This window comes from Staurois parvus, unplaced genomic scaffold (genome assembly GCF_062004578.1).
Source record: "Staurois parvus isolate SC_StPar_1 unplaced genomic scaffold, SC_StPar_1.0 ptg000246l, whole genome shotgun sequence".
Lineage (NCBI taxonomy): Eukaryota > Metazoa > Chordata > Amphibia > Anura > Ranidae > Staurois > Staurois parvus.
This window is the reverse complement of record NW_028318042.1, coordinates 3012248-3033432: the sequence shown is the minus strand read 5'-3', so window position 1 is coordinate 3033432 and position 21185 is coordinate 3012248. Positions and strand designations below refer to the sequence as shown.

The 21185-nt window shown below is 42.1% G+C and overlaps 1 protein-coding gene across 2 annotated transcripts in view; it reads right to left on the bottom strand.

The window, feature by feature from the left end:
• The window catches only part of PTPRN (protein tyrosine phosphatase receptor type N), a 179680-nt gene that overhangs the window by 106692 nt on the left and 51803 nt on the right, over positions 1 to 21185 (bottom strand). For both annotated transcript variants that reach the window (XM_089680614.1, XM_089680615.1), the window contains exons 5-9: positions 17767 to 18001; positions 14746 to 15058; positions 13516 to 13704; positions 5281 to 5315; positions 213 to 553 (exon numbers count right to left, since the gene is read on the bottom strand). In XM_089680614.1, the coding sequence (XP_089536740.1) occupies positions 213 to 553; positions 5281 to 5315; positions 13516 to 13704; positions 14746 to 15058; positions 17767 to 18001 (1113 nt within the window). The remainder of the gene's footprint in view (positions 1 to 212; positions 554 to 5280; positions 5316 to 13515; positions 13705 to 14745; positions 15059 to 17766; positions 18002 to 21185) is intronic.

The following is a 21185-nucleotide window of genomic DNA, read 5'->3' as shown; positions in this document are numbered from 1 at the left end:
GCCTAAAAAAGAAAACAAATGCAGCCACCACATCTAAGAATCGGTAAGCTGCAATATAATAAATGTGTGCTTTTGAGTTTAATATCGCTTTAATCTTTAAAACGAAGGCAAGCAGGTGGTCTCCTACCCACGAGATGTGGTCAGAGACTCCCCAGTACTCCCTTTCTCTGATTGCAGCCCTGTCAGTTTGTGTTAATAATGAAGGAACTCACTTTTGGTCGGTCAGGATGTATCCATAGTCCTCTGTAGCTTTGTGAGGGCTCTGCCCAGGGTCCAAACTCAACTCTGAGACTTCTGGGTAACTTTTCTTCTCTGGGACCTGTTCTTCCCCGCCTTCAGCTGCCATTGGGTTCCCAGGCTTCTCCACCATTGTCTGGGCATCAGGTATCAGGTGGGTAGTGACGGTGGTGGTTGTTGCGCTTATGCGTCCGTCGGGTACTCGCTGGTCAGTATTCAGGGCCAGAGGGGCTGGAGAGATCTCTCTTGGGGATAATTCTGGAGCTGAGAACTGCGGTTCATCCTGGGCCAAGTGCTGCATCTCCCCCTCAGAGACCTGTGATGAAAGAATAAAGCTGAAGTTTAACCTCCTCACATTTTACCTTCCTTGGTTCCTCCTTTCCCCCTCATCAACATGGCAATGAAATTATTAAATAAAACATATCTGTTTTCATTACATATCTTATTTTAGACCCTGTGACATCATTACTGGGTCTCTGTGCTTCTCTATGCAATGCAGGGTGCTGTATGTGGCTTCCTGAAAAAAGGAAGCTGCGGTAGTGCCCATGTGTTATGCGGAGCCTCCATGGTTGAAATAACTGAAACCCACTGTGACCCTGAATGCTGCTTAGAGGCCTCCACCCAGTCAACCATAGTCCTATGAGATGGAAACTGCTTTGTGGGTGCAGGCTGGGAGTGAGAGCATCCTAACCAGGGCAGACTGACAACTCATGGGGCCCCCGGGCAATAGGTGATCATGGGGCCCCTGTGTCCTTGCCCAAACTCAAAAAAGCCTATGAAAAAGGTACCAGGGGCATCTCATGGGGCCCCCTACTGACCCCGGGCAGTGCCCGAGTTTCCAAATGGTCAGTCCGCCCCTGATCCTGACTCATGACACGCTGTAGATATGAGAAGGTATTCCAGCAGCCATACACCTATGCAGACACGTAGTTATTAGGTAAAAGGTCTATGACACCTTAGATTGTACGCCCCTTGAGGGTTAGGGACTGAGGTGAATGTACAATATATATGTAAAGTGCTACGTAAATTATATAAGTACAAAATACATTTTGTTCACATTTAAGTCGAAACGCGTTGGGGCTTTGGCTTCAGATGGAGAGAGCTGAGGCTGCTTTTACCCAATAACTACATGGATAGGTGTGCGGCTGCTGGGATACCGTCTCATCGCTACAACTGAAATCCAATGAATGAAAGGGACAGGCCAGGGATAGTCAGGCTGGGGAGGAAAGTGCTAGATGATACTGGACACCTTCTAGCTGGGAAATGGGGTCAATTTACACTTGTATTCAATTGCACCTCATCTCTACGCTCTACAATGGGAACATAGATGGCAATAAAAAGCTAACCTTCTCCTGTAGTGCCAGCTAATAGTAATACTACTACTAGTAGTTTTTTCTAGCTATCTATGTTACTCCTGGAGATTTGTCTTAATTCCCTGTCCTGATGGTGTGTTGTCACCAGAACAGGATGTGAAGGAAAATCTCCTCAACAGGGCCAGTGGTCCCCACTCTTATCAAAAACTGAAAAAATACTTTGGCTGCAGATACACTTTAGGCTCCAGTCACACTTGTGCGACTCCAAATACACGCGATTTCCATTGTGACTTTACAGTACAACTTTGGTGCTACTTTGGATGAGTGTGACTTGGATGTGACTTTGACTGCTACACATCTGTCGCATTGATAACATTAAAGTGTTACTAAACCCAGGACCCTGCATTCATTATATCCGCTCTCCCCGAACCCTGCATTCACTATATCCGGTCTCCCCGGACCCTGCATTCACCATATCTGGTCTCCCAGGACCCTGCATTCACTATATCTGGTCTCCCCGGACCCTGCATTCACTATATCTGGTCTCCCCGGACCTTGCATTCACTATATCTGGTCTCCCCGGACCCTGCATTCACTATATCTGGTCTCCCCGGACCCTGCATTCATTATATCCGCTCTCCACGGACCCTGCATTCACTATATCCGGTCTCCCCGGACCCTGCATTCACTATATCTGGTCTCCCCGGACCCTGCATTCACTATATCCGGTCTCCCCGAACCCTGCATTCACTATATCTGGTCTCCCCGGACCTTGCATTCACTATATCTGGTCTCCCCGGACCTGCATTCACTATAACCGGTCTCCCCGGAACCTGCATTTGCTATATCTGGTCTCCCCGGACCCTGTATTCACTATATCTTGTCTCCCCGGAACCTGCATTTGCTATATCTGGTCTCCCCGGACCCTGCATTCACTATATCTGGTCTCCTCCAGACCCTGTATTCGCTATATCCGTTCTCCCCGGACCCTGCATTCACTATATCTAGTCTCCCCGGACCCCGCATTCACTATATCTGGTCTCCCCGGACCCTGCATTCACTATATCTGGTCTCCCCGGACCCTGCATTCACTATATCCGGTCTCCCCGGACCCTGCATTCACTATATCTGGTCTCCCCGGACCCTGCATTCACTATATCCGATCTCCCCGGACCCTGCATTCACTATATACCTTTTCTCATCAGCAGTATATAGCAGTTTTGTGACTTCTATCAGTCTCCAGCAGAGCACTGATTAAAGCTTGTAGGAGGAGTTTTCTTTCTGCTCTAGAAGGATAAGAACCCCTGACCTCTGTCTGGACAGTGCTGACTGGCCCTGTGCTGATCACATGCACCCTCCCAAGAAAAAAACAAAACTCTCAAGCAATACACACCAAACTGAGCATGTGCAGAGTGACTGCACACAATATGTCTTATCAGAGGATAAGAGGGGGGCACTGGAAGAAGGGGAGAATCAGAGAAGACAGGATCAGACAGAATTTTTACAAAATGCAGAGGATTAACCTCTTAGGTTCCACAGTGAGTATAACCAGCATGCTTTACTGCGTATACAGACTGATTGTACTGTTGTGGGTTTAGTAACACTTTAAGCCTGGGTTCACATATATGAGGTGCGACATATTTGGGTTCACATATAGGATTCCTGTGCAAATCACATGCGATTTGTGTGCGGTGCGATCGGAGACATACATTTACTATGGCTCTAATCGCACCGCACGCACACCAAAAAGGTGCAGGACCCTTTTTTTGGGGTCGCACTAGAATTGGATCGCATGAGTATTCACACCTATGCGATCCGAATCTGCACATCGCACCGCATTTTGCAGTCCGCTTTCGGGGTGTTGTTAACTTAACATAAACATCGCTTCGCATTAACGGGGTGCGATTGTGATGCGGTGCAGAATTCTCACAGAAAATGCAGCAAATTCCGCACCCCATCAGTGTGAACCCGGGCTAAGATGTGACTTTCATGTGACTTTTGAGAGTTTAGATTGCAGTCTATGACACTCAAGTCCCATGAAAGTCCCATGAAAATAGCGCAGGAACCTTTTTAAAGTCGCTGCAACTTTAAGTCGCATATATTTGAACGGCTTCCATTGAAATACTTGTCATGTGATTTTATGTATCTAAAGTCGCATGACAAACTGCACAAGTATGAAAGGAGCCTAATACTTATCTTTCTATTATTTCTATTTCTAGAGTGGGCCAGCAGTGGAAAACAACTTCTGATGCATTCTACCATTTTAAGGGGTAACCTTATCAATATGCTTCTTCTCCAAACTTATCCAATCAGTAAAATGGGGGTGGGGTGGTGACCACGGGCCAGAACATCTTTTCCCTACAGTCAATCAGCATAGTGATTTCCAGGCAGGATGATCGTCAGCTCCATCTAGTGGCCATATTGTGGTATTTTTTTGTGATTGATGTATTTCAGTAGAAATAAGGTGATATGGCCACTAGGTGGAGCCGAAGATCGCATAGAACAGGGGTGTCAAACTGGCGGCCCTCCAGCTGTTGCCAAACTACAAGTCCCATCATGCCTCTGCCTTTAGGAGTCATGCTTGTAACTGTCAATCTTGCAATGCCTCATGGGACTTGTAGTTTGGAAACAGCTGGAGGGCCGCCAGTTTGGCATAGAATCATCGTATTAAAAATGTGGAAATAAATTGTCAAGGATGGGTGAATGTTTATCACAGTCGTCCAACTTTTTAAAAAAAATATAAATAGACCCCTATGTTTTTTTCTCTGAAGATCTATCTATCTATCTATCTATCTATCTATCTATCTATCTATCTATCTATCTATCTATCTATCTATCCATCTATCTATCCCTCTATCCATCCATCCATCTATCTATCTATTCAGTCGTGTCTGACCCTTGCATGGACTGTCACTTGCAAGCGACTTTTTCCATGAATTCTCTTAGCAATTATATTTACAGGATAGGCTGCCAGGTCTTTCCCCAACCCCCACCATGCAGGAGATCCCACATGGCCAGGGATGAACTAGGACAATTTAGACAGGAGCCAATTAACCTACCAGCATGTCTTTGGAGGGTGGGAGGAAACCGGAGTACCCAGAGGAAACCCACGCAAGCACAGGGAAAACATGCAAACTCCATGTAGGAGGCACCATGGTCAGGAATCGAATTCATGACCGGGGCAGACTGACAACTCATCGGGCCCCCCGGGCAATAGGGGATCATGGGGCCCCTGTGTCCTTGCCCGCACTCATAGCACACCCAAAAAAAGCTTATAAAAGGTACCAGGGGCATTTCACTGGGCCCCCTACTGATCCCGGGCCCTCGGGCAGTGCCCGAGTGCTCGAATGGTCAGTCCGCCCCTGTCCATGACCCATTTACTGCATGGCAGACGTGCTAACCACTAAGCCACTGTGCCGCCCTCTCTGCAGTTACTATTTAATAAATAAGGCCATCATCTGACTGTGGGCGCAATGCCCGGCTCCAGAGTGCGCAACATCCGTATTTCTTTATAGAGACCAGTGAAAATCAACATAATATGAATGGACAACTGGAATGATAAAAAAAAACAAGCATTTGAATAGGATTTTACTGAAACGTTGATCAATGTCCAAAATAAGGGGGTGTCTCCAGAAATCAGTGACAGTTGGCAATAAACTACCCAGCATATGGTAAGAACACACACAATTACAAACAATCTAGTGTTTTGGTGCCATAAAATATTACTCACTCTTTTCGGTGGGCTTTTATCCACATTCCTTGCCCCTGCAAAAAGATAGAAGACGAATTAAAGGGGTTTTCTTCTTTACAGAAATATTTATCCAATGCCCCCATAGGCCTCTCTATAACTAACCACTTGCCTGCAGGGTCACTTCTGACATTTCTCTCCTACATGTAAAAATTATCTTTTTTTTTGCTAGAAAATTACTTAGAAACCCCAAACGTTATATATTTCTTATGCAAAGGCCCCAGAGAATAAAATGGTGGGTGTTGCAATTTATGTCACACAGTAAATGTGCAACTTGGGTAAAAAATACACTTTAACTTCCATAGCGGTCTGATTATGTCAGTAATTCTGTGCTCAAAGCGGTAATTTTTTTTTCAATGGAAATATGTTGTATGTTTATTGTAGGCCTGTAATTCTTAGGAATAACTCACTGAAATCTGTCCACACAAGAGTCTAGTAAACATCCCGGGTAGGATAAAACTTGAAACACGAAATCATAAATTATAAAATAATAAATAATCATATAATAATAAATTTAATTCAATAATATAATCAAACCAAAAATACTGAAATTTGAAATATAGCGCCAGGGGCGGACTGACCATTTGGAAACTCAGGCACTGCCCGATGCGATAGGCTATGACAGGTCCTCTTTATGAAGAGATCAGGGGTCTGTTAGACCCCTGATCTCTCCTCTGGCCTCCTATGTAGCTGAGCAGACACAGATTGGTCTGATCGGCTGTTTGATTGGCCGGTAACTGGACAGTAAACACAGAGCCAAAACCGGAATTGACTAAATAGCAGGGGCGGACTGACCATTCGAGCACTCGGGAGCTGCCCGAGGGCCCGGGGTCAGTAGGGGGCCCCATGAGATGCCCCTGGTACCTTTCATTGGCTTTTTCATAGGCTTTTTTGGGTGTGGGCGAGGACACAGGGGCTCCATGATCCCCTATTGCCCGGGGGCCCCATGAGTTGTCAGTCCGCCCCTGCTAAATAGTCGTCGCTTTTGGTTTCTGACATCTGATGTTGTTCCTCCCACTGTGTCCCGGGGAGCCAATGCCACTGATTGCACGAGAGAGCCCGGTAAAGGCGGCAGCGAGGGGAGGGTGGGAGCACCTGTATAAGTAATCCAGCGGTGCAGAGCAGCTCGGATTACTTTTATATATGAAGTGTATGTCGGTGCCGATTTTTAAATGCAATTTCCGGCTTTTTTTTTTCTTCACTATAGCTCACAGAATTAGCTATCACTTTCCCTGGAGCTAAAGGATACTTTGTTTCTTTTATTTCAGGGTACAAACTAAAAGGAAACATTGTTTCTTTTAACTCAGGGAAATAAACTAAAAAGAAACTTTCTCTCTTTTAGCTGGGAGGAAAAGTGACAGCTGATTCTCTGAGCTATACTGAAGAAAAAAAAAAGCGGTAATTACATTTAAAAACTGGCACTGGCCTATAGTGACAGCAGTTTTTTTTTCACTTTTTTCTGACCTCCAGAATGGATTAATTGGTTTTCAATGCATTCCTATGGGAAACAGTGAGTTTACGAATTTTTCGCAATATGAAACGTCCCGGAGAACGCATTAAATTCGTAAACCGAGGTACACCTGTATTTATATATTCATATGGCAGTCCTGAAGCAGTTAAAAGATAAAGAGTTATTTACACTCCAAACACATGCTGGTAGGTGAATTGGCTCCTGTCTAAATTGTCCCTAGTATGTGTATGTATGAATGTAAGTTAGGGACCTTAGATTGTACACCCCTTGAGGGTTAGGGACTGAAACTAAAAAGGTGAAACTAATATATGAGATAGACTCATTACATGCAAAGCAAGATAGTTCAAGCCGTGATTTGTCATCATTGTGATGATTATGGCTTACAGCTCATGAAAACCCCAAATCCACAATCTCAGAAAATGAGAATATTCCATGCAATCAATAAAACAAGGATTGTACATAGAACAACGGACCTCTGAAAAGTATAAGCATGCATATGTACTCAATACTTGGTTTGGGCCCCTTTTGCAGCAATTACTGCCTCAATGCGGCGTGGCATGGAAGCTATCAGCCTGTGGCACTGCTGAGGTGTTATGGAAGACCAGGATGCTTCAATAGCGGCCTTCAGCTCTTCTGCATTGTTCGGTCTCATGTCTCTCATCTTTCTCTTGGTAATGCCCCATAGATTCTCTATGGGGCTCAAGTCAGGCGAGTTTGCTGGCCAATCAAGCACAGTAATCCCACAGTCATTGAACCAGGTTTTGTTGCTTTTGGCAGTGTGGGCAGGTGCCAAGTCCTGCTGGAAAATGAAGTCAGCATCCCCATAAAGCTCGTCTGTGGAAGGAAGCATGAAGTGCTCCAAAATCTCCTGGTAGACGGCTGCGTTGACCCTGGATTTAATGAAGCACAGTGGACCAACACCAGCAGATGACATGGCTCCCCAAATCAACACAGACTGTGGAAACTTCACACTGGACTTCAAGCATCTTGCAGTGTGTGCCTCTCCATTCTTCCTCCATACTCTGGGTCCTTGTGCCTCTCCATTCTTCCTCCATACTCGGGGTCCTTGTGCCTCTCCATTCTTCCTCCATACTCGGGGTCCTTGTGCCTCTCCATTCTTCCTCCATACTCGGGGTCCTTGGGCCTCTCCATTCTTCCTCCATACTCGGGGTCCTTGGTTTCCAAATGAGATGCAAATGTTGCTCTCATCAGAAAAGAGGACTTTGGACCACTGAGCAACAGACCAGGTCTGTTTTTCTTTAGCCCAGGTAAGACACTTCTGACGTTGTTTGTTGTTCAGGAGCGGCTTGACAAGAGGAATACAACATTTGAAGCCCATGTCCAGGATCCGTCTGTGTGTGGTGGCTCTTGATGCACTGACTCCAGCCTCAGTCCACTCCTTGTGAAAGTCCCCAACACTTTTGAATGGCCTTTTCCTGACAATCCTCTCCAGGCTGCGGTCATCCCTGCTGCTTGTGCACCTTTTTCTTCCACACTTTTCCCTTCCACATAACTTTCTATTAATGTGCTTTGATACAGCACTTTGGGAACATCCAACTTCTTTTGCAATTACCTTTTGAGGCTTTCCCTCCTTATGGAGGGTGTCAATGATGGTTTTCTGCACAACTGTCAGGTCAGCAGTCTTTCCCATGATTGTGATTCCTACTGAACCAGACTGAGAGACCATTTAAAGGCTCAGGAACCCTTTGCAGGTGTTATGGCTTAATTATCTGATTAGAGTGGGACACTTTGAGCCGAGAATATTGCACCTTTTCACAATATTCTCATTTTCTGAGATTGTGGATTTGGGGTTTTCATGAGCTGTAAGCCATAATCATCACAATGATGACAAATCACGGCTTGAACTATCTTGCTTTGCATGTAATGAGTCTATCTCATATATTAGTTTCACCTTTTAAGTTGCATTACTGAAATAAATGAACTTTTGCACCATATTCTAATTTTTCGAGTTTCACCTGTATGTAAAGCTCTGCATAAATTGACGGCACTATATAAGTACCTGAAATAAATAAATAAATAAATAAGATACAGAATACAAAGCAACATGACAGCATGTGATGTGAAGGTCACATGACTCATTTTTCAGAAATGTCGCATGAGATAATATGAGAGTCAGTTCATCAAAGTAAAATATCAAATGTGAGGTGAAAAGAAAAAAAAAAAGAAAAGAAAAAAAAGAAAGGGATATATCATGAAAGTCAGTTCACTAAAGAACATTCATTATTTATCACCTTCCAGTATTTCAGCAATCTGCAAAGTAACAATGAGGAGAACTCTGCAGTGGACAGTAAGTTAAAAGTATACAACGTATCAGTGTGGAATGGTTCACACCTATGCAGGTTGTGGCTGATGCATTTTGTTGGTGCGTTTTGCGTTTTTTTTCACATGCATTTTGACACATTTTTAATGTGGTTTTGATCCATTTTACGTTTTTGGGAGGCGTCTTTTGTCTTTTGAGAGAAACCACCAAAAACGCATAAAAAATTCAAGCACTGCATTTTTGATGCGCTTCCATTGAAGTCTATGGAACCAAAATTGCAACCGGCTGCACGCAAAAAAGGCTCTGAGGAAGAGGCAAGTCCTCAAAACGCGTCAGCCTATTGGATGTCTACACTCCCTATTGCGGACTGTTACTCAGTGCGGTGTTGGCCCAGCTGTTCTTTTATGACGTGCCTTGACTTTACTGTCGTTTGTGAGTACAAAACCTACTTTATTTCTTATTAAACATTTTTAATGGTAATGCACTAGCCTGTGCGCCCTCTGTTTGTTCTTTCCTCATAGGCGCAAAAGAATCCCTGACCCTTTCCAAAAAATGAACTGGTGGAAAAAACACATTTGTGAACGTGACCCATAGGAAATCATGTTAAATGGACTGTGGTGCGTTTGTGCGAAACTGAAAATGTATTTATTTTATTATTATTTATTTCAGGTACTTATATATCGCCGTCAATTTACGCAGCACTTTACATATATATTGTACATTCACATCAGTCCCTAACCCTCAAGGGGTGTACAATCTAAGGTCCCTAACTCACATTCATACATACACATACTAGAGACAATTTAGACCGGAACCAATTAACCTACCAGCATGTCTTTTGGAGTGTGGGAGGAAACCAGAGTACCCCCACACAGGCACAGGGAGAACATGCAAACTCCAGGCAGGTGATGCTGTGGTTGGGATTTGAACCAGCGACACTAATACTGCCAGGCGGAAGTGCTAACCATTTAGCCACTGTGCTGCCCCAAAATGCGCTGAAAAACGCAGAGGTGTGAACCAGGCCTGAGCTCAGGAATGAAAATAAATTGTAACATTTCACCAGAGGGAGATCGCTCTGTGACAGAAAGCATTTTCCTATTTCTGTATTCATGTACAGATGTATCTCCCTCTGGTGCAGTGTTAGCATGTGAGAAAAAAATTGAGAAAAAACAACACCTTAAATAACTAAATTTAAAGCGGAGTTCCACCCTTTTTTTAATGTGCCTCTGTTTACATTGTTCCTGTGTTGTCCAGCACAGGGTCGGACTGACCATTTGGAAACTCAGGCACTGCCCAAGGGCCCGGGGTCAGTAGGGGGCCCCATGAGATGCCCCTGGTACCTTTTTCATAGGCTTTTTTGAGTTTTGGCAAGGACACAGGGGCCCCATGATCCCCTATTGCCCGGGGGCCCCATGAGTTGTCAGTCCGCCCCTGGTCCAGCATGATTTGGATAATCATTTTTTTTTCATATTATAAATACCTAAAATCAAGTTTAACCTCTTCGCGCCGGCATCTCCCGGCCCTTTAAGAGTTTCAGAAGCCGGGAGGCAGGGTGGGGTTTTAGGGTCATGTGACCGCCGTGATTCGCCGGCACGGCGGTCACATGATCAGAAAAGGTCCCGATCGAAAGGAGAGATCGGGACCTTTCCAGGAGTCGTGGACATATGCGCTGGGAGCCGGCAGGGTGCATGCTCTTAGCACATATGTATTTTCTAATTGCACGCAAATATGCGGCCGCTCGGCATCAAGGCCCAGACGCAGAGAGGCGCATATTTGCGCCGACCGGCGTCAAGGGGTTAAAGACTGCAATTCCGGTTCCGGCATCCTACGCGATGACGTGTTAAGGCGATTCGCAAAGTCTCCTAGGATGTCGGGTCCTGTATCGCAGGAGTCCTTTGGGTTCCTAGTGACTGACTATCGCATTACTTTGAAACCAGAAGTAACGCGAATGGGAGGAGTTTGGCGCCATTTTACCGGAGTCCTCTGTGGGGAGGATGTGTAACATCAGTGCTGCGGACTGTGCTGTTCTATGTATACAACCTATTGTATACAAGTAGCGCCGAGCAGTGTCATTACTGCGCAGGCGTGAGATCGAGTGTTGCATGCTGGGATAGCCAGCAGCACCAACTCCGGGAAATAAAGACTTGCGGGCTTCAGATGCCCACAGCCATCATGGCGCCTGCCTGCTTCCGAGATCCAGGTAAAGATTTACATATTTAAAACTAATTATAAGGCTATAACAAATATCCAATTGTTAATGTTAACCACTTCCCGTCCGTCCCATGTATATAAATGGCCGGACGGGAGCAGTGCAGGAGCGGGTTGCTGTTCATAAACGGTGCCCACCATTTTAGCCTGTGCGCGCTCCCTGGGAGTGTGCGGCACCGTGATCTTGTGCCCGCTGGACACAGCGGAACACCGAACGCTGTACAGGACCTCTGTGTGAGGTACCGATCATGTGATCACTGATTGGCCAATCAGTGATCACATGAATAGGAGTAAGCAAGATGTCACTTCTGACATCATTGCTTACTACGTGTGAAATCTGTGAGTGATCACAGAGATCACAAGGTAAAAGGCTATTCACAACAGCCTTGTACCATGTGACAAGCTGTGACCAATCACAGCTCTCACAGTATTTCTCAATGGCTGCAGGAATGCAGCCAGAGAGAAGGAGAAATGTTTGATTTTACAGTCTTTATGGGTGTAAAAACAATCAGTGCAAATAAAAAAACAAAAACTTCATCACCCCTTACAAGTAGTACAATGTAACCATGGTGACACTGTACTGCTAGGGTGACAGTATGTTAAAAAAAAATCATACATAATATAAAAAAAACAATAAAAATGTAAAAACATTCTTTGAAAAATTATAATTTTTGGTTATAAACTAATTTGGGTTATTTTGATTTACTAAAAAGATAGCTGAATAAATTTTGCCCAAGATTTATGAAGATTATTTATTTGCAAAACTTTATAAGAAAAACACTTCTTTTCAAAATGTTTGGACTTTTTCATTTATATAGCAAAAAAAATAAAAATCCCAGTGGTGAATAAATACCACCAAAATAAATCTTTATCTGTCTCAAAAATGCTAAAAAGTTCATATGGGTACAGTGTTGTATGACCGCGCAATTGTCATTCAAACTGTGATAGCACTGAAAGCTGAAAATTGGCCTGGACTGGAAGGGGGTGAAAGTGTCCGGACTTGGAAGTGGTTAAAGAATAAGCAATCCTGGGTCAGCTTTTAAAAAAAAAATTCTTCTGGGGACTGCAGCTCCACTTTAACCACTTCCTGTCCGGACACTTTTACCCCCTTCCTGACCAGGGCAATTTTCAGCTTTCAGCGCTATCACACTTTGAATGACAATTACGCGGTCATGCAACACTGTACCGATATGAATTTTTTAGCATTTTTTGAGACAGATAAAACTTTATTTTGGTGGTATTTATTCACCGCTGAGATTTTTATTTTTTTTACTATGTAAATGAAAAAGTCCAAAAATTTTGAAAAAAGGGGTTTTTTTTAAATAAAATGTTGCAAATAAATAATATTTCATCATAAATCTTGGCCAAAATTTATTCCATTATTTTTTTAGTAAAAAAAAAAAAATCCAAACTAGTTTATAACCAAAAATTATAATTTTTAAACATTTTTTTTTTACATTTTTATTTTTTTTTTTATATTATTATTTTTCATTTTTATTTTTTTTTTTTACATACTGTCACCCTAGCAGTACAGTGTCACCATGGTGACACTGTACTACTTGTGGGGGGTGATGAAGATTTTTTTTTTTTTTTTTTTACACTGATTGCTTTTACACCCATATAGGATGTAAAAGCAATCATTTCTCTTTCTCTCTGTCTGCATTCTTGCAGTCATTGAGAAGTACTGAGTGAGCTGTGATTGGTCACAGCTTGTCACATGGTACAAGGCTGTTGTGAATAGCCTTGTACCATGTGACCTCTGTGATCATTCACAGATTTCACACGTAGTAAGCAATGATGTCACAAGTGACATCTTGCTTACTACTTTGCATGTGATCACTGATTCGCCAATCAGTGATCACATGATCGGGACCTCGTACAGAGGCCCGTCCAACGATTGGTGTTTCACTGTGTCCGGAGGACACAGCGGGCACCGGATCGCGGTGCTGCGCGCTCCCAGGGAGCGCGCACAGCTAGAAAAGGCGGGTGCCGTTTATGAACGGCAACCCGCCCCTGGACTGCCACCACCCTGCCGTTTATAAACAGCAGGCGGACGGCAAGTGGTTAAGTGATAAATATTGAAAACCGTAAATATTTAATTTGTTTGGTAAAGAACGCATATTTTTTTAGTGAATTGGCTACTTTTGGGACAAATACCGCTTGAGTTATTTCAACTCCAAAATGTACGCGGTGTTTATCTCTTAGAGAATAGTCCCCATATAAATCCTGTATAATAATAATAATATCACTTCCATACCCTGGTTCTGTAGAGCATCTGATTGGATTAACTGAAGAAAAGCGGACAGCTGCTCCAGTTGGGATTCGCTGAGCTGTCTTAAGTCTACGCCATATTTCTCAAACACTCCCGCTAAACTCTGCACATCTCCCAAACTTTGTATATCTGGAACAGACTGCATCTCCAACATGTTCTGCTTTCCCATAGGACCTGAAACAAAAAAGAACAGACCATTATGTATCTCTGTCTATCCAAAGGAGTGAAGAGCAACTGTCACTGAATATACCGTATAGAAGCCGTGAGACTTTCAAATAAGAATGGCATTTACACTTTAGATGTTATTAATGACGATATCTAGCATGTTGGGTGTTTGAGTCATACATGTAGCATATGTACATATTTTGTAATAATACATATGGCAATATGTAACTCTTTTTACATATTGGTTTTTGGTAAATTTCATGGTCAGCTTTACCGACCAAGCAATCAATGCAGCCATTTAAAGTGGATGTAAAGGCTCGAGGTTTTTTATCTTCATGCATTCTATATTGGCTTGTAGTTATTGATGAACTACCACAGCGCTGTTGAGCGCTCTGCTAATTCATTGATTCTTCCTGTCAGAGAGTAACTGCCTGCCCATATGAGGCACAGATACACTGACAGTCTGCAGGAGACCTGCATGGCACCAGTGATCTGCTGATCGCAGGTGCAATGCTTTACAGGCTCCAAAAACTAAAAATAGTAAATGCGCATTTTTTTTTACCTGCAAAAATATGTGCATTTATTATTTTTTTGTTAAAAGGTGAACTTATCCTTTAAGTCATAAATGGCTGATATAAAAAGCAACAAAAGCCTAGACTTGGCTTACAAACTCATGTTTATCAAGTTGTGTATTGATGTGAAACCTTTAACAGTATATATGTGTGAACATTGCTAGTTCTTTTAGATAAGAGTTACTTCATAGTGTGTGCCCATGTCCGTTTTCAGGACCTCAAAATGTCATATATGTAAATGTGATGTTTCAAAATGGTTGCTAAAGCCTATGATCTTGGACACAGTGCTGTACATCACAACAGAAACCAACCAAAGCTTTATAAACCCCAATAAAATTTCCTAGGCACTAGTTAACAAGCACTGACATAATATATGTCCCCATTGGGGCCTTGACGACCTTGAACATTAACTAAACCACCTTCACCACCTAGATAGCCCCATTCTTCAAACAACTAACACATAACTAAACATAGACACCTTTCAATGTCCTTCCTTCTTCTTCTGGTTGACGGTCCTGGTCACCTTCGGTCATCTGGCTCATCCTTTCAATTCTTTCAGAACTGTCTAGGACATCATCCATCAAGCTGCTGTCCACACTGTCACGGGGAAGCTTCCTTCTTAATTCTGCCCAGGAACGGTGAGTGTCACTGGGCCACTGTATAGGTAAAGGTGATTCTGGTCCACCCTGAAGCCTCCCATAGACAACATGTCTAGTGCCCTCCGGCCAGGAGTGAGTGGAAGCGTAGAAGTGTTGGGAGTTTCTCACACGGTTGGGGTCCTGATAGCCCAGCTACATAGAAAGAAATTGAAAGTTTCAGATGATGACAAGTGGGTCAACGAGACATTTTTAAATGGACAAATTCAAAGAAACAGATAAATGGAGAAAATATGGCAAAATAATACTCTGCTAAATGTTATTATCATCTTTCCCATAAATGTCTCCTCCAATGATGGGTCAAATGAAGACTGGTAATTTCTATTATACACTGCTTTTTAGGGGTGGTTGGATGGAATCTCAATTTAAAACCATACTTAGCTGATATGCTCAGCATGTCAAGAACAATAATGGTGCTCCCTTTTGACTGAGGACTGTGGTTAGGGTTTGGATCTGGAGCGTATGAGAAATGATCAGTCAGAGTAATGGAATCCCTACATGCAGAACAATCCAGAAGTTCTTCAATTTAATGTGTTTCCATTGCCCATTGTCCATTTTTTTAGAGATGGGAATAGTTAAGGCCCACTTCAAATTTTGAACACTACCCAATCCCTACCACTCATTTACAAAAAAAACCCTTCGCAAATATTTTTTATCTCCCCCTCTGCCATCATGTTGTCCTCCACAGCTCCTATAGGAGAGAAAACTAGCGATTCCCTGATTCAGTCTGAGACTGCCATTGACCAGGTTTGTGGCTGCCCCTCATTTTGAGGTCATGATGCTGCCAATAAAGTCTTCAAGATACTGTGAGGATCCCACTGATGGACCCAATAGGAGGTGTCCACCAAGCACCACCATGCATCACCATGCAATGACCTGGGCTCCTGAAAAGAACCCTACCACTCTGCAGTGCAGAACAGAAGACTTGGTACATCAGGTACATATTTGATCCATTTAGTTTAGACATTTTTAAATTGGGGCAATTGACCTGAGGGGAGTGTGGGGCGGGGTTATAGCGAGGTGGGATTTTTCAATATTTGTATCTCATTGGGAAGACTTCCATTCCCCTCCTGTCTGGCTTTCAGGAGATGTGCCCATTGGAGGATTGTACCTAATCCTTTGTTCGGTGGCCACTAAACATTTTGGATCATCCATCCTTTTTGTCCCAGGGACAATGGTCACCAGGATGAATAAAGAGAGTGACTCTCCACAAGTTTTGGCTACAAATACACTTTTTAGTTCTGAATTTTAAAACTTTAACAAGTTCTAAAAGTGACTTTCAACCTTGTTCGGTTATTATCTTTGAGAACAAGAGGAACAAGATCTAAAAGTGTCTTTCTATCTGAATGGCAGAATATTGGCAACAATTTATCTAAAACCTATATCAACACAACCCTGATAGAATCTGTTTATAAACTCAATTTCAATGGAATTTAGTGCCAACTTGGATCACTCCATTGCATCCGTCAATGTCCCCAACTTATTATAGACAATGCAGTCAACATGTCTGGTGACAATGTCCCAAAGTAAACAGATTTCGGATAAACATTTTTGCTCCCATCTGGTCAGTAACGGGCACAAATATTCTTAGATCCCGGAAGTGGAATTGTTCCAGAAACAGGATTCAGCCATTCCTAAATTAATTATAAGACTAATCTCATATATAATGTTAGGGGCTCGAATAGCCATAGTGAGGTGCTGGAAACTGACTATGGTGCATATGGACTATGGTCATCAAAAACTAAACTGGATTGTAATCAACTATAAACCTACGTACATGTACCCTTCAGAACAACAATACAAAATTTAAAAAGACCTAGGACCCCAGGATCTAATATATTTCTCCAGCCTGATGAGACCTGGGAGAAGGCCTCTTTACCATCCCTGGCAACCTCACCTCTCTTCTTCTCCTGTTCTTCCTTCTGCTTCTCATTATACTAAAAAGCTTTAATAAGTACAATGTTGAAGACTTTTGGAGCCCTAAGCTAATGATTTTTTTTAGGTTTACTATAAGTTTTATATGTTTGTTGGTACAACTGAAATACCACCTTTTTGCTCTCCCTACTCTATGGAAGCTCTACCATTAGTGAACGATCTAGTGAGTGGGGATGTAGAACAATTAGTTTTTTGGGGTTTTTTATTACTTTTCTACCAGGTACCAAATGATTAGAGATTGTCAACAGCTGTTTTAAGCCTCACCATTATACCGACTTTGATTAATTATTATATGTTCTTGTACATTTTCTTACGAGACCCTTACCCTAGGTTCACACCTAAGCGTTTTCTGTAGCGTTTTGCAGAAACGCACTACAGTCCATTTAACATGATTTCCTATGAGACACGTTCACATGTCAGAATTTTTACCCGGTGCGTTTTTTGGAGAGGGTCAGGGACTGTTTTGAACGCAAAAAGTAGCCTGTTTGGTTCTATTGACTTCAATGGAAACGCTGCAGAAAAGCAGGTAGTACATTTTTGTTGTGTTTTTGCAGCGTTATTGATGCGATTTTGATGCTTTTTAAATCTGCCTAGCAACAAGAAAAATTTAAAAAAACACAAAACGCATAAAAAACGTGGCACAAACGCGAAACGCAATGCAGAAATAGATCAAACGCAGACTGCATAGGTGTGAACCTAGCCTTAAGCATCATATAATGTTGTCTTCTTTTATATTTGTGGAAAATCTAATAAACAAACTGAAATATAAAACCCTATTTAACCCTAAGATGAAACTAGAAAAGGGGAACTACAGGTCTCCAACTAGCCATCCCTCATACGTATGTTAGTATTGCTGCTTCCAGGTGAACCAGAGGGCTTTGGTTGATATTTCCCTGCTTATAACGTACCTGTGAACTGGGTGGCTGAGAGGTGAGCAGAAAGTAGGTCAAGTATCGATCCAGCAGAGGAGACAGGTTCTGCTTGAAGCTCATGGGAAGTCTTTGTGGTCCTGATGAGGAGTCTGATGATGTCACCTTTGATCTCAAAAATGGTAAGGGATCCACTTGGTTGGTCCATCTTTGAGCTGACAAGGGACCTGTAAGACGCTGAATTGTCCGCCCTGTTGAATGAGCCAATGGGGATCTAAAAAACAGGGATTTTAGGATTTTAAATGAGACTGTCTGCAAATATCCCACCCCTCCAGGCATGTATTCTTACACACTCCTTTTGTTACCTCCCTGCACTGCAGGAACCCTCACTAAGAGAAACAGGATTCCAGGTATGGGGGAGCATATGAATTCCTCTGTGTGATAATGATTGGGCCTATGCAGCTATTTTTAACATGCAGGGGATGACATAACGTCATCTTGTTGTCTAGGCTCTGAAACTGAACTTGAATAGGCAAGTATGCAACAAGAGTTCAAAAATTTGAGTTTTTTGTGATTGTGGATGTGGTTGACAACATCCCTTTCACTGGATTTAAAAGGAAACCATGAAACAAACTATGTATATTTTTATAAAATCATTCTTTTATTAATCATACCCTTGTAATAACAAAAAATAAACTGTAAAAAAAAAAGTTTTGTGTACATAGCTTCACATATCCATATTTTCCATAGGAATATAGTATGTTTTATGCATCCTTGTTACAAGATTGATTTTCAAAACCATACAAATATTAAAAATCTCTACACGGTGGTATCCCCAGCTAATACATGTACAAAACATGTCCACACTATCACAGTCTGTTGGTTCTTGATTGTTGGTTGATAAGCTTGGGGTATCCAACGCTTTTCAAATCTTTTTTCATTAGCTCCTTCCTCAGGGAAATCATACCACTCAAGTACAAGTACAAAATATTAGAATCCAAGCATTGAAAACAAATCTATCTATTCTAAAAATCATTTACTCAGAGGGGGTTTCTTTTTGCCACCAAGAAGAAAAGTAGTGAGAAAAACAAAAGAAAGAAAGGGGTAAAATAAATTGAGGAAATGTGTACCAAAATCAAAAATTGAGATAGACACAAGATATTAATCAAATAATACCTCCAAAAATGGTCATTGTTCAATCTGTTTTCCCTGAGCTGAAGCCTGCTAAAAAGGGTCTAAATCTTTCTGATTCATTTAAGCCTGGTGGAATCGTAGCGTTTAGGTGCCTGATCCAGCGCATCTCTCGCTGAAGCAGCACCTTATTCCAATCCCCACCTCTTATCGGGATGTGAACTCTATCCAAAACTGAAAAAACTACTTTTGGCATTTTATATTTGTGGATTGCGGCCACATATTTGCCTAGAGGTAAGTAGAAATTCCCAATTTGCATGCTATGGAGATGTTTATACATGCATCTCCAAATTTCCTGACATGTTTTCCCTACATAAAAGGATCCGCATTGTATAATCTTTGGTTTTACAGTTAGAAAAATGTTTTGAAATGAATTTTTCACTGTTTGGAAGAATCATTTGTTTGTAGTTACTGACAAAGGGGCAATATGCACAATCACCTCACGAAAAAGTGCCCACCTGTTTACAAGGATCTATTCTTTCTCCTTTATGCTGTATTCACTATGCACCAAACATTGCTTCATTGACCCTGCTAATTTGCCCAATAGGGGGTCTTCACATAGAATAGGCCAATGCCTCTCCAGGATTTTCCTGATTTTCTTGTGTTCATTAGAATATTTCATTATTATTATTATTATTCTTATTCCCTTGCTGGAGCCTTAGTGTTTTTTTATTTAAATAAAAGATTCTGTTTAGGCTTTTGACCCAACTGAATGCCTCTTTCAAAGAAGATTTTGTTAGTAATCTTTCTGTAAGCTTATCAGCTTCCATTTGGAAGCCCTCATAGCTTGTACAATTGCGTTTGATTCTTAAAAATTGACTGAACAGTATAGATCTTTTTAATGGTTCAGGATGGAAACTGTCAGCATGTAAGATTGTATTGCTGGCAGTCTCCTTTCTATACAAAGTACTACTCAACCGTCCTTTTTGTCCTTTCATTATGGTTACAGGCAAAAAATTGATCTTGTGACAATCAAATGTCATGGTAAAAAAGAGGTTTGCATTATTCCAATTCATTGCATCCATAATTGTTTTAACAAACTTTCCAGTCCATCCCAAAAAAATAGTATGTCATCGATGTATCTCTACCATATCACTATATGGATTGTATACATCGAGAAAGCCACGTCCAGCAAAAAGGTCTGCTCCCAAACCCCCAGGTATAGATTGGCATAGGATGGGGCATTACAAGTCCCCATTGCTACACCCTGTACCTGGAGGTAGTGGGAGCCATGAAAAAGAAAGACGTTATGATGTAAAATAAAGTCTAACATCTGTAAAATGAATTAAATTTCCAATCTTGAGTACTACGTTGTTGTAAAATGAATCATACAGTCTCAATTCCCTTTATGTGTGGAATACTATTGTATAGTGATTCCACATCCACAGTCAACAAAAATGCTCTTTTGGAAATGTCTAAATTATCAGTAATTTGTAGTAGATGTATTGTATCTTTAACATAAGAGGCCAAACTGATCACAAAGTCTCAAATGTGCATCAATGACTTGGCTTATTCCCTCGGAGACAGACCCATTCCCAGAGATAATGGGCCTCCTTGGGGGATCAGCCAAGTCCTTGTGAACCTTTGGAAGTGCATAGAACGTAGGTACCTTTGGGTGCCTTTTTCAAATAAATTCCTACAAGTCCTCTGAGATAATGATGTAGTCCTTTCTTGTTTTCAGACCGAGGTGAGGTGGTAATACTGCCATAGCCCTACACACCCGGCACAATAGGCCTCCCCTAACTGTGAGGGGAGGTAATTGCTGCATTTGGAGGTTTGGGCAGCTCTTCAGCTTGTCCTCCCTCGTACCTGCTGGATTTAAGCTGAATTGCGGTTCTCTTGTGTCGGTGGCACATCTCTTGATGCCACTCCTGGCCCTCCTGAAACCCCAGTATGAGATGAACGCCAGAGGACTGGACTGGGCGCCATTTTCCTCCCATATGAGAGACCCACATGGAAGAACTTGCAGCTGATCTTCATGAGAGGATATTTGCCCCCCCCCACTGAGCTTGCCCTATATAAGAAATGTCCTTTTGTACTCACTTGTTGGACATATATCCAAGGTGAAGACAGCTCATGCAAGTGGCTTGGAGATTCTTGAATTAAAACTATGGATGGCTAATTGTAAGTTTAGTTATCTTTTACATTTTTGTTATGTTTGATTAAATAAAGGGAGATTATTTTGTAATATTAATTGATACTTGAATATATTATTATTATTATTATACAGTATTTATAAAGCGCCAATAGTTCGCTCAGCGCTGTAC